The sequence below is a fragment of the Montipora capricornis genome, chromosome 6, assembly GCF_036669925.1.
Source record: "Montipora capricornis isolate CH-2021 chromosome 6, ASM3666992v2, whole genome shotgun sequence".
Taxonomy (NCBI): Eukaryota; Metazoa; Cnidaria; class Anthozoa; order Scleractinia; family Acroporidae; genus Montipora; species Montipora capricornis.
In genome coordinates this window covers 26628450-26642837 of record NC_090888.1, presented here as the reverse complement: position 1 = coordinate 26642837, position 14388 = coordinate 26628450, and the positions used below count along the sequence as shown (strand labels likewise).

The 14388-nt window shown below is 38.9% G+C and overlaps 2 protein-coding genes across 2 annotated transcripts; one reads left to right on the top strand and one right to left on the bottom strand.

The window, feature by feature from the left end:
* Positions 1-523: 523 nt before the first annotated feature.
* On the top strand, positions 524-6654 carry LOC138050403 (substance-P receptor-like). Its single transcript, XM_068896734.1, has 2 exons — positions 524-645; positions 3870-6654. Exon 2 carries the CDS (start codon positions 3873-3875, stop codon positions 5088-5090), a length of 1218 nt encoding a protein of 405 aa, XP_068752835.1. The 5' UTR covers positions 524-645; positions 3870-3872; the 3' UTR covers positions 5091-6654.
* Positions 6655-7135: 481 nt separating this feature from the next.
* On the bottom strand, positions 7136-7693 carry LOC138053507 (uncharacterized). The gene has a single exon (XM_068900136.1). It carries the CDS (start codon positions 7691-7693, stop codon positions 7136-7138), a length of 558 nt encoding a protein of 185 aa, XP_068756237.1.
* Between the last annotated feature and the right edge of the window lie 6695 nt (positions 7694-14388).

The following is a 14388-nucleotide window of genomic DNA, read 5'->3' as shown; positions in this document are numbered from 1 at the left end:
AGTTACGCAAAGAGAAAAATTTTTAACACTTCATTATGAATCTCGCTTTGCGTGTTGTGTTCCTAACTTAAAGGCTTCAAATGAATTTCTTGTTTGAGACAGAGCAGGTGTTTTAATTTCAAGGTCAATGACTTTCGTGACAACGAAATCATTTCCAAAGATTCTTTATAAAATATTTCTTTAATATCTGGCACTCAGTATAAAAACTGTCTGCCTGGCGCAGTTTCTCTTTAAAGGGCAGGCTTATATTGAAGATAAAAAATATTGTGAGCAAATTACGCAGGAATTATTAGCCGCTCAATGATGAAAACAGGTAAATATTATGAATTTGGGTAGAAACCAATTACTGTTGCAAAAAAAAAAAAAGAAAGAAGACTTCCACAGCATATACAAAGGCATTGACATTTATTTGCATTGATGATTGACATGTTATGATTGCTTGTGGCAGGAGCTCATTGCACTCATTTACCCAATTTGGTCAGTTTCACTTGATGTCCCTGCGTTTGGTTTTCACTTTTCACTCTTTACCATCGCTCACGATCAACGGACGAAACAGGAGGACTAAAATTTTTAAGTGCAAGAGAGGTTCCAAGCAATTGTCATAGATTCGTCAGAATTCGTACAAAAGAATTAAGCCAACGCAAGGTGGGTGTCAATGTAAAAAAAAGAGCTTTCACTTGAAAAAAAGACTTTCGAGGTCTTATTCTTAAAGTTTACTGCTATGCGCCGTGCTAATATGACAAATTTGCCTTTGTAATGCCATTGAAAATATGGCTTTTCGATCCTCTATCGAAAGAAATTAATTCGTACAAAAGAATAAAGCCAACGCTAGGTGGGTGTCAATGTAAAAAAAGAAAGAGCTTTCACTTGAAAAAAAGACTTTCGTGGTCTTATTCTTAAAGTTTACTGCTATGCGCCGTGCTGATATGACAAATTTGCCTTTGTCATGCCATTGAAAATATGGCTTTTCGATCCTCTATCGAAAGAAATTAATTCGTACAAAAGAATTAAGCCAACGCTAGGTGGGTGTCAATGTAAAAAAAAAAAAAAACTTTTACTTGAAAGAAAGACTTTCGTGGTCTTATCGTTAAAGTTTACTGCTATGCGCCGTGCTAATATGACAAATTTGCCTTTGTAATGCTATTGAAAATATGGCTTTTCGATCCTCTATCGAAAGAAATTAATTCGTACAAAAGAATTAAGCCAACGCTAGGTGGGTGTTAATGTAAAAAAAAAAAAAACTTTCACTTGAAAAAAAGACTTTCGTGGTCTTATCGTTAAAGTTTACTGCTATGCGCCATGCTAATATGACAAATTTGCCTTTGTAATGCCATTGAAAATATGGCTATTCGATTTTCTATCGAAAGAAATTAATTCGTACAAAAGAATTAAGCCAACGCTAGGTGGGTTCCGATGTAAAAAAAAAAAAAGGCTTTCACTTGAAAAAAAGACTTTCGTGGTCTTTTTCTTAAAGTTTACTGCTATGCGCCGTGCTGATATGACAAATTTGCCTTTGTAATGCCATTGAAAATATGGCTTTTCGATCCTCTATCGAAAGAAATTAATTCGTACAAAAGAATTAAGCCAACGGAAGGTAGGTGTCAATGTAAAAAAGAAAGAGCTTTCACTTGAAAAAAAGACTTTCGTGGTCTTATTCTTAAAGTTTACTGCTATGCGCCGTGCTGATGTGACAAATTTGCCTTTGTAATGCCATTGAAAATATGGCTTTTCGATCCTCTATAATAATTCTTTTCGTCGCAAACTCAAGGGTTCGTTAAAATTACCTGCTTTATCCTTTAAAACGGCAAGACATTACCAAAATCTACTATCGCTACATAAAAGAGTAACCATTTTTTTAACCGTTTTGAACTAAATTACATCATGTAAGGAGGTGTTGATGGAACTCTGCTGAACGGGAGGAGACTTTTAATGATAATTCATTATACGAGTTTACTACACTCGCGGCAGAAGACAAACAGTAAGTCAAATAATACAATGCCCCGAAAATCAATTAGAATTTTAGGCTATTAGCTCACTTTTCATGCCTTACAATTACTGTAAGTGCGAACCAGCCTGTCTTACTCTTATGAACTCTGAAGGGTAAAACGTGTACAAATCGAACACCCAGTCTCACATTGAAATTCGATCCCTTTCATCGACTCTGGGACGTTATTAAATAGAGACCTTTTGTTAACAACAAAGACAGCAACGGAACGGCGATGTTACCAAACACCAGGTTAAATAAATGAAAAAAAAAAAAAAGTGAGATGCACAAGCAGCATGTGACATTCTAGTAAGTGCTCTTCCCTTCTGGATTGTTGTCGTTGTCGGAAAAACGACAACCTGAAATTCTTGGTTTTCACATGACGTTATAAAAATTAAAAAAAATAAGTAATTATCAATCCTTTTGAAATTTTAGTTTAGTTATTTATTAGATTAGTTGAAGACTTATCTTTTCACTAATTTTCAGCTTGATAGGGTTTTCGTTTTGTGATAAAGCAAGGTTGAATTTCTAAGCTTTTGCTTGACACGATGTTAAATGAGGCCAAGAATGTTCTCACGTAGGTTAAATCCGCTGATATTTTAAAATCTGAACAGTCCTTGTGTAAGAATAAGTAGTTACATAGATCTTTATGAGCCCTCAAAAGACGACTACAAGCTCTTTTATAGCAAAACTCGATGACAGTGTTTTTGTGGGCTTCCGGCCGCCATATTTGTGCCCCTCAGAGGGACACAAACATGGCGTCTCCGATCAAAAGCCTTATAAATTTGTGTAAAAACATTTCTTCGAATATCTCCCGCACGAAACATTGCACAGACCTGAACCTTTTCTTTTAGGTCTTTGATTCTGCACGTTGACATTGAAAACCGGCAATAGCCAAACTGGCAGGTTGTGATCGAGGCAAAAGGGACTCTCTAATGTTGAAATAATTATTTTGACATCGCTCTTACAATCCCACTCATGGGTTTGCCAACGTGGAACAATGCTATCTAGATGGAATGAAAATAGCTACCATCGCACAAATGTTTATTCTCACCAACGAAGGTGATAAATTTGACAGGACACTAGTTCCCGTACAATGTTAATATCACCCAGGAGCTGAAAGTCGATTATTAATAAGGGTAAAAACCAAAATTCCTGGACAGAAAACCCTCGACTCAGGTCGAGAGCGAGTGAAATTTGACCCACACTCAATTGCAGAGGGTAACCACTACACCAGTCTAACTTCTCCAGACGTACAGCACGGTTACCCACCCAGATAATAGCCCCGTTTGACAAGGTGTGACTTCCGATAGGTGAACAAACGGGAACCAGTGTTATTCCATTGGGCGAGCCGAACACAACACGACCTTTTTGAATATGTAAATACTCACGAATTTGCTGTGCTAGGTACTCGAGTAAAATTAAGTCCTGTTAGTCAATATTACCACTTGGATGGTTGACCGCCCAGTTGTATATATTGTTTAATTTTGTAACGACAGACAGGCCAGCTGTCTGAATCAGTCCCTCGTGAGCTCTTATCGGTGTATGATTGAATGGAAAATTCAGTAGAACATTTTGCAATTCTAAGATCATTTGAAACTTAAAGGGTGAGCCGAAAAAACTGACTTTGAACTCAAGCAAAGAAATCATGATAAGAAGTGAAAAAAAACACAAATTTTGCGAAAACAAATTTCCTTAAAATGGTAGAGGTCCCGAGTGGCACGCTCGCCCCGAGAGTCCTCTCGACTGTTGACAGCCGAACACACCCTGGGGACGAGCTTCATGAATCAGGACAGCCTTGTGTAAGGCTGATACCGCATATCATTTCACCAACGATGACATTTGTTTCTTACTAACAGACCGTCTCGTTCCTGACTTTCTTTAGACAATGAACTTCTCTGCAAGCAATAGTTCAATTTATGCAAGAAACAAAAGCCAAGAAGGATCAACTTGTTTCTTGGATGACCCTGTCGGGGTAAAGCTTGGGCGAGTTTTCGCTTACAGCGCCCTCATACTGGTATCGCTGGCTGGCAACGTTTTGATAATGAAAGCAATTCTCAAGCATGGAAGAACTCGCAAAACTATTACCTACTTGGTGGTGAACATGGCAGCAGCCAACCTTGTAATAACAACTGTATACATGCCACGGTTGATTCCCATGTTCCTGTTCGGAACGACTTGGTTCGTCGATGGGACTTTGGGTTTTGTTCTCTGCAAGATGGTTCCTTTCGTTCACGGGGTTGCGATTCTTGCGTCCATCCTGAATCTTCTTGTTTCCAGTTTAGATACATTTTGTGCCGTCGTTTTTCCAATGAAAACTCTCTCCTCCGCCAAAGCTGCAAAGATCGGTGTCTTTCTGACATGGGCTTTGTCAATCATTGCCCGACTTCCATACCTTGTTGCCTTACGTACCAAGATTTACAAAGGCAGACAAATTTGCAGTTCAATTTTAAGTAACGTTTTCAGTAATGAAAATTCGCGAGAAGTCTACTATGTTTGCCTTCTGGTTATCTTCTACGCTGTTCCCTGGGTAGCAATATTTTGCTCGTACACAATAGTTGTGGTAATTCTTCGAGCTAGGGCGCCAGGTCAAGAAAATGCCACAGCTGTTCGCCGTAGAAGAGCTCGAGGCACTGCTGTCCTTAGCATCATTAAAATGATGTTTGTCTTTACGTTTGTTTACTTTGCCTGCTGGGTGATATATTTTCTGGCAAAGTTTACTTTTAGACGGATTCCATGTAGCTTTCGGTTCTGGCGATTGTTTTTTCCTCACCTCAATTGCGTTTTCAGCCCAGTTGTGGTTTTACTCTTCAACACTTCTGTCCGAAGAGGTATCATCGGCGATCTAATGTGCATTCAACGACGAAGGTCTTTAAAAATAAAAAACAAAGTCAGCGAGTCAGTGAATAGGACAAAATGCGGAGGTAACCAAAACAAGAGGGCGTCAACGGGGTTAACTGCCAACCGTCAAATGGCCAAACATTTAACCGTCAACCGTCTAAAAAGTGATAATTATACCGTCAACTGTCACTCTGGTCAAACGAGCATGCCAATATCAGCCGTTAAATGTCTCACGTTTTCCTTAAATCAACAACTAAAGGATTGACTTAAGTAGGGTCAAGTTATGCTGTTTATAAATGATCGTTTTAATGTATCACACAAATTCATTTATGTGCAAATCCTTTAACTCCTAGTCTCGGCAGTCTCGGATGAAACCGGTTAGCGGCAGAACTGACTTCCGTCTGTAAACACTTTCGGTGTCATAAGACATCAGTCATCACTTGTCTCTTCGCATGACATGGCCAAACACCACTCCTATTCGTCAAGATAGGAAATTGAAAGACCCTCAGAGTTTTGCTCTAACGAGTACATCTATCAAAGATTTCCCTTTTCTGTACAAAATAAGGCGAGGATTTTTAAAGATTTCTCAGCAAGGGCATCCTGCTAGCAGAGCCTTTCTTAAAATCGACGAAAAAGAAAGGACTTTGCTGAAATCGTGTAAAGTCTTCATTGAGTATATGCAAGCCGTTGCTTGAAGACAGTCTCAAACCCAGGCCAAGTATCTATTGCACTCCTAGACGCCATATTGATTTTGGTACTGAAGTCCGAATTTTGACCTTTGTCGTGTCAAAAATACGATGCGTGCGCTGCCTAAACTGGTTTGACCGGATTGACTAGCCGAGAAACTTGGCCTGCGGCTACTTAAAAGAATTGACACGATTTCTGAAGAGCCTCTCTTGCTCGCCCTCTGGTGAGTTTTAGAGAGGCTCTGCTCGCAGGGGGAGCAAGGGCTGGTTTTGTGTAAGATGGCAGTTAAGAAAATCTATTTGAGATTAGGCACTGCATGATGGGCAGGGATTAGTTCCTGCTTCCTTTACGTTCTGCTTAAATGGCAGAAACTCAGAGACAACAAATTACTGGACTTTCTCACTGGCTTCTACTCTTACAGTTCCCTATCGAGTATTTTTTCAAAAGAGCGCCTTGAGATCGAAAGACTGACTTACTTATTAGTGTTCCTCGTCCAGGTGACTTTAACGTAATAACAAAGCTGAACTCAACAAATCGACGCGCACCAATAATGAAAAGAAAAACTGTAATTGCCGGAAACCCAACTCGTGCCCTATGGATGGAAACTGCAACGCGGAAAATGTCATCTACCAGGCTGAAGTCACCACTAACACCACAAAGGAAACCTACATCGGACTTTGCGACACTGCTTTTAAATTAAGATACAGAAACCATACATGTTCATTTCGTAATGAGCGGTACAAACATGCTACCGAGCTTAGTAAGTACATATGGAGCTTAAAAGATCGGAACATTGCATATGACATTAGATGGCGGAAAGTGAAACAAGCTAGGTCTTATTCGAATGTAACTAAGAGATGCAACTTGTGTCTGTGGGAGAAATTTTTCATATTACGCAGGCCAGAAATGTCAACTCTCAACAGGAGAAATGAGCTTGTATCGGGTTGTAGACATGCTAGGAAATTTCTCTTGAAAAATGTTTTCACTTAGTTAATGATGAAGATCCTGTGTGACACGTCACGTAACAAACTTAGCATCTATTCTCTATTGTTCTGTATTTTCAAATATCTTTGATTGTAACCGTTTTTTCTGGCAGTTGCCTGAAGATTGCTCCGTATGGAGCATGAAACTCAGAGTAGCGATTAAATGACCAAGTAACCTCTCTCTTAATTACCAATTAATTATTGCTCTAGTTCAACTATTGAGCACTTTTAAGTTGATGAGGACTTCTACCCATTTTTTGGTTATATATATATATATATATATATATATATATATATATATATATATATAGGTGTGTGTGTGTGTGTAAATGTATATATATATATATATATATCTATACATATGGATTGACAAATGTGCGCGGATGGGTTAGCTCTGAAGATGAGGCGCGTTAATTCTTCCGGTATTTTCTTCAATAGAACTGGAATTAGAAGGTTTCCGTAGGATTCCGCCTTTACATCTAATGCTTCTAGACCACGTATATTGGATTCACATGTATCATAAAATTCTCTTAGGTTAGTTGTGTTATTCGTTGGTGAAGGGACATTAATAAGCGATTCCATGTGTGCGTTTATTAGAACTTGCTTTTGCCCAAAACGTTCTTTTAGAAGTTCTGTTGCTTTAATGTAATTGTCCGACGTCAATGGCAATCCGGCAATCGCGCGCAGCTTCGTCTTTTAGAATTCCCTTAAGATAAGACATCTTCTGGATGTTTGATAATTCATCGTTTTCATGAATTGTGGCGCTAAAACTATCCCAGAACGTTTGCCATTCAAGAGGATCCCCGTGAAAGGTTTTGAGTGTCATTTTGGGTAAATTGACGTGCTTTTTGCTGGTTGATGGAGCGTGCGATGCATGTTGGTTTGATCTTACCGGTGGATTCTTGTTTTGGATGTATTTTGTAATCCTTGTCTTGATCACTGATACTTTGTCCTGTAGCGTAAGCGTTTCTTCCACATCTCTCGCTATTTCGTCTTCTGATTCTAGCAAGTGTACGATACTTGAGTCTAGAGCTGTGATTTCGTTTTCTCTTCTGGAGATACGCTCGAAGATCGCTGTTAGCTCTGCTGATTCGTCATCTTCAGCGCTCATAAGACGTTCGGCCTTGTTTATATCCTGCGTTACGTGACCTTTATATGCTCTTCTCACTCCTCTCAGTCGTGATAGTTCTTTAGGCATGTTTCAAGTCGGGTCTCGGCACCAGTTTTGGGAAAGAAATCAGACTGACTGGGTTCAGGTGTTTATTTTTACTCCAGCTGAGAAAGATTGATTCCTTACACAATTAGTGCTCTATGACGCACACTAATTAATAAGCACATTATATTTTTAACATAACAAGACAAGTTGGTCTACTGATGACTATTTACTAGGTACAGTAATAACATATTTCTGATTTGGAAAAGAAACCGTGATTGGTAAGATCCATCAAATTTACAAATGAATCTCCAAAAAACTTGGTCAGTTTCATTGAAACTAAGATTTGTAAATTATGTAATGGACGACCTTTCAAACGTTTAACAGAAATGTACCTATATACCTACCCATGCTCTTCACAGCACCTAACACATTTGAATTACAGCATCCCATATTGCCAGGTCTTACGACTTAAGAGAATTTGCTCATCTACAGACACACAAACAGAAAATAATAGAATATTCTCATTTTTGTCGCTTGTGCCAACAAAAAGGCAGGGAAAGAGCTGCGGAAAATGGTCTTGCTCGCCACTGTTGGAGAATCTGCACTCCAGAGAAAGGGCGAGTACCAATCTCCTACCTTTGATAACGTCACTGCATTTATCGCTGAGATAGCCCACAGAAACTAACTTTTCCTCCAATTAACGGTAACATTAGCCTGCATTTTTCAAGGAACACCCTTGTTCGTCTACACGTGATCGAAATGCGTGCTGAACGAAGAAAGGAACTCTTCTGCATGAGAAAAATAGCTTGCCAAAAAACACTAAGCACTTAACAGGTAAATGCACTGAACGAAAGAATAGGCTAGAGTTAAAGGTGGCTCAAAATAGTTTCAACGCTTTCAAGCAACGTTCTTATTAAAATGATTGGCAATACAACGTTATATCGCGTAATTAGCAATGTTCTGGTACCACTTGAAACTCTTTTTATTGCTGAAAAAGATGCGGTCATTATTGTGTCGTAATAAGTCACCGTGGCAACAGAAAAGCCCCATTGAAACACTCTTTATTTTGTCTTTAGTTGCTCATACCTCAAAGACAAACTCGGTGATCCCCATTTTTAATTGCTGAAATGTGATCAGAAGATCAAGATGAGAATTTGAGCAAGGCTTAAGGGCCCACTGACGTATTTTTTGGGGTGCGTTGCTAAGGATGTAATGGTTAAGTAATTTGAGAGAATTTGGCATTATTTTGGTCAGTTTCCAACTTTTGTAAGCCAATGACCCTAAATATGACGTCATCATACCACGCCCATGGTCACGTGACCAATAAAAGAAAACTCTAAATTTGTCTCCGTGCTACGCAATTTGGGTATTTAATCGATGGTTTGATAATTTGTATTCGTTTTCGCATCCAGCCAAGCATGGTTTTCTTTTTATTTTGAAAAATGTTCTTTTTAAAGAAATAAACGACACTGAAATACCCATAACTTTCTCAAAAAAGATGATTTTAAAAAATCAATGCTTAGCTATATTCTGTATTTGGGGGTGAAATGTGCCATGTAAAAAAAAAGTAATTCAATTTAAAACCGCCAGAAATTTAGCTTTTTTCTCAAACCGGAAGTCAGTTCGTTTACGCATGCGCAGTTGATCTGAGAACGAGCGCGAGGAAGGGCAAGGAAAAACCTTCGACGGGAACAACAGTTTGTGCGGTGACTTTTGCTTGTGAGTGGGTTTTCTTGTCAGCTCATGATATCATGACGTCAGTTACCGGAAGTAACATTTCACTTCCTTAGCAACGCGCGAAAAATCCGTCTGTGGGCCCTTAAATAATTTTGTACATCGGATCCAGAGCCACCTGCACAAATTTTTTTTAAACCCTTCTTCAAAGTGTTGAAACTGGTTTGAGCCACCTTAAGAGACGCACACGATATTTTCTTAAAGTATTACACGTTGTATTATGGATGATCAGAAGCCCAAGGCTAAGAGCGAACAACAACCTTATATTTCTGTCACGGGGTTTTCCCAGACCGATCATATAGTTTAATAAGGGCGTCTTTTACTCCCAGTCATGGACTTCTTATGGGATATATTAGATAACCCGGCTTTAATTCTTTCTCTGAATATCTGCTGATCGGTAACCTCCATATTTAAAGCCGAGAAGGGCCCGGGTACAAGGTTGACTATCAAGAAAGCACTTCTTAAATTCTTGGGTAAGTTATAAAATTCATTTAATATACGTCAAATGTTTACTACATCCATACGAATTGCTGCGGGATTCTTTCTCGCCCAATTCGCATAAATGAAAAAAAAAACAGAATGACTAACAACAGCATATTAGAGAATTTAAGGGCCGGGTAAAACGTGAATTGCTGTCGCAAGTAAAGAGTACAGAAGTTGTCTTTCTAAAATCGCGGCATGCTGTTGACTCTGAAGAATGCATGTAGTCTTATGAAACGGTGACACGAGATGTCATCCACCCAAAGCCAACATGGGCAACCTCAAAGAGTGGACAGGAAAACAACAAAGAGAGGTCTACGGACAGGAGAAAAACAGGAAAGAAGTACGGAGGGTGGGAAAACAGTCAATGAGGCAATCGAGTCCGAATGATAAACGAACTGATTAATCATTTTCAGGAGTCCATTACCCGGAGCCTCCATCTTCCATATTAACCCTCTGAGTCAACCCTTTCCCGTATCTTTCTATTTTTATAAGCACCACTCAGGGGAACGTTGGTAGGTGTTTTAACAATAACCAATCATAAGAGACCTATGGTCAGCCATTTATTACGTTACATATATATGTGACGTATGTGAACCACTTCATGTATGTTCTCAGACACAAACGTTTCATACGTAAAAATATAGTACTTCTAAAATCGAACAGATGGAAGCTCCGCGTAATGGGCTCCAGTTATTTCATTGGAAATTGGGGTGCTTCATGCGAGTGGGTACGGGGAAAACGCCATCTTTCTTCGCCTACAGCTACATAATACATATAAAGCTGATATTTCAAAGCCAGATGAATGACAGAAATGAGACGAGACGGCAAGTTATCTCCATGGGCTGATATCACACACTTGTGTTGCTACAAGCATTGCAACGCAATATCGGGAATATCACGGCAGGGAAATGTGGACGGTGGTTTCGACTGATGCAGGCATATTTTCCTCGATGCGTAAAAAACGAAATAATGTTGTATTTGTGAAAATGGTTGTCTTTTGATGCAACAGAATGTGAGTGTTTATGCAAAATTCGTTAATGAAACTCACATTTCTTCGTGCTGATCATCGCAGTTATTAACGTTAATTATCAATAAATAGTAGAGGGGACTGTATTCAATATATGGTTTTCATATACATCGACTTTCGTTTCTGCAGTAATACCGCATATATAAGAAGATGGTTGTCCAGTGCTGCTTGTTTTCGTTTATGTTTACGTTTATGTTTACATTTATTCGACGTTTGCGCATAAAGCCGAAGTCGAGAACGATGTTCAGACGATTTCACTTGAGGACGCTCACGCGAAAATCTTCCCACGTTGGTTTTGTTTTCATTTCTTGCCTGAAGTTAGGTCATAAATTGCTTATTCCAAAAAGGAAAAAAAAATTGGGTGGTCAATGACTTTATTTCCGAGATAAAGGCAAGGGAAAAATCCTCGACTTTCAATAGATGGGTCATCATAACGAGTTGTAGCCTCATCTACTCATCCGTTGAAAATCGGAAAAATCATATGTTAGAGTGAAGGTTTTCGTGCATAGAAATATAGGAGCGGGTTTTTTAGATAATTGTGTGCCGGTGGGAATGTCGTAAACAGTAGAGTTAATCCTCAACAAGCATTTTCGCAAGCGCTACCCGTTGTAACCGCTTTCGGAATTCAGGACACAAGGAAAGAAAAATTTAAAATAAGATAACCTCACATGGTGATTTTTTTAATTTGATCATATTTTGTAGAATGTAAGAAGAGTAAGTGATTCATGTCCCAAAAAATAGGGCTCAGCGATGAATCGATGTGATGTTGCGAAGCTCTTAGAGAAATTCGCTTGTCACGTTTTGGCGTGACCTGTCGGGGAAGGACTGGAACCCAAGACAGGATCGATGGATGAAAGGTTTCTGTAAAAAAAAAAAAAAAAAAAACTTTCTCGAGCATAGCAACGAAGTTTCAAGCAGGCGTTATCTTTATTTGGTTAGTGCTTTGTATCATATCTCTGCCTTGCTGTTATGCTCATCCTTTGGAGTGTGGCTTTTGTTAAACATAATCTCTGGTTGTTTCCTCGTAGGTCCGCACTATTCGAGTGGACGAGGAAGACAAAACAATTCAGCTCTATTTTCATGAAAGTAAAGGAAAACAACTTCAAAAACATGCATTCATTTTGAACTAAGAAGTTCGTAGCGTAATAAAACATTTAAAAAACCGAACACCATTAAATTTACGCAACGTTGCTGGCTAAAACCAACCTTCCTCGAGTTTTCAAAACTTTCAGCCACTATTCGATTAGCTTCCTTTTCTAGACCTATATCAGCCTCCCGCTCCTTTCTCTTTAACGTTTCATGGTGAATTGGAAAAAACTGTGCCATTACTTTGCTGGCCTTTTGTCGCCATAAGAACTTACGTATGGCTTGAGGTAATGCGTTACAGTCGCGTTACCTGCGCACTACAAGTTGCGCACAGACAATTAGCGCGAACGTCCTTAATGTGGTCATGCAATCATGTCGTGCTAGGAACGTTTTTTTATTTTATTATTATTTTTTATTTAATTTTATTTTTTATTTAATTTATTTTTATTCCACACACACACACAAAAGCAAACAACTTACTTACAAGATAGACATATTTACATATTTACAGTAACAGAGTATACATTGCCACCCCTACTGAAAAGAAAATTAAAGCATTAAAGTTTAAGGGCTGTCAGTTGCAAGGCTGCTGCGAAAAGGTGGTGAAGGATTTGTTGGTTTAGGGACTTATCAAAGTAAAAGAGGCAAGAAAAGAAGAGCGGGTTTCTAAATTAAAGTTTTCAGTAATTCCCACTTTGTTTGTAAGGTGCCTGCAGACTTTTGTTCAAATAGATAGGTCGACTTATGATATCTGAAAAAGCCTTCTACCTTTGGTAGCCTTTGATTGTTTTTACAAATCCAGATATAGTGTCTTGCTAAAAGGAGGTAAAAATTCATTTGACAATGATTTTTGGAGGAGTCTGGCATCAAACCTTTATGTCGCAAATTATAAAGCGCCCTGAGGGGTCAACGAAAGTTCTTTCAATTTGCAAACTAAAGTTGTTATTAAAAAGTATGCATACTCCAGCTTTATTACTTTCGTACGCACTAAAAATAGTTTGATAGCCCCACTCAGCAGACCATGCGTGGTTAGTGTTTTCAGTGCACTGCACTTCTTGTAGCATGCAAATTGAAAACTTTTTCAATCGAAGCCAGTTGAACACTTCCCTTCGTTTTGCGTTATCTCTTAGCCCCCGAACATTGAAAGAGGCTATTGTCAAAGCCATGTTAATCTTGTGGCGGTGTTTTTGAATCTATTCCTTCACGCCTCATCACCAAGGCCATGCAACGACTGCCCATTAAATACTGAGTAAGTGTTAAATTCTCAGTAGGAAAGCAAATACCAGAGGCAAAAAAGCCAATAAACAAGAAAAAAAATACACAAACACTCAACTTGCCAACCTGAGGGAAAAAAAGAATACTCTTGAAGAAATTAAACAAATAAATGTTTGGACCTGCTTGAGATATCATGCACAGTACATAAAAACAAAACAAAAACGTAAAAGTGTTAAGATTCCGTTTTATAAGACCATATTCCCAACAGGCCAAAGTGTTAGAAAACTTCATCATCAACATCAGTTGCGAATTGGTCTTCTTGCCGTAAAATTTGCATATGGCATAATTAAAATGTTCCGAGGTTCATGGAGAGTTTTAGCAGTTTGTAAAAAGCGTTTTACTTTAGGTACTCAGGGATAGATTTGTGATCATAGCACTCGTTGTTTATGATTAGGTAACGGCCTCTGACAGTAGCATTTTGAATTCCCTGTTCATCCCTTGCTTTCATCATAGCTTTGATTAAAGCTCTTCTTTCAAGCTGAATAGCTCGCGCGTAATCCTCTGTTACGTAGGCGTCGGTATAACTAGAAGACGACTTCATCTTACCTTTCTTGGACCATACCGTGTCTCTGTCTTCTCGGCTTACGAAACGAGCAATCATAGGCCTATTTTTACCTACCACTCTTTTCCCTACCCGATGTACTGCGTGAAAACGGATCTGTGTTACATCTGCGCCCAACTCGTTCTAAATGATGTTGGTTATAACAGACTTGCAGTCTTCACCTTTTGATTCCTTTATGTTGTTAAATCGCAGATTCTCTCTGCGTGTGTACTGCTCTAGCTTGATATTGTTCTCCACTTCTTCCTTTAGCTGTTGCTCAAGTTGTGCGATGTGCACGGTCAAAGTTGCCATAGCTTTTTCATGTTGCTCCGAAGTTTTGACGGCTTTTTCAGATAATCTGTTAAATTCTTCTTGGCTGTAAGTTAAACTTGACTCAAGTTCTCTGATCTTTCCCCTTACTTCGTCCAAATCAGCTTTAAAATCATTACGGAGCTTATCCATGTCATCGTGAATCGTCGCGAAACCTTCAGTGACTACTTTGGTCAGAGCGTCGATTGAGTCTTTCAAATCTTGATAGTTTGTGTCGGCCATGTTCTCTCCAACCGAGGAATCAGAACCACGCTTCGAGCG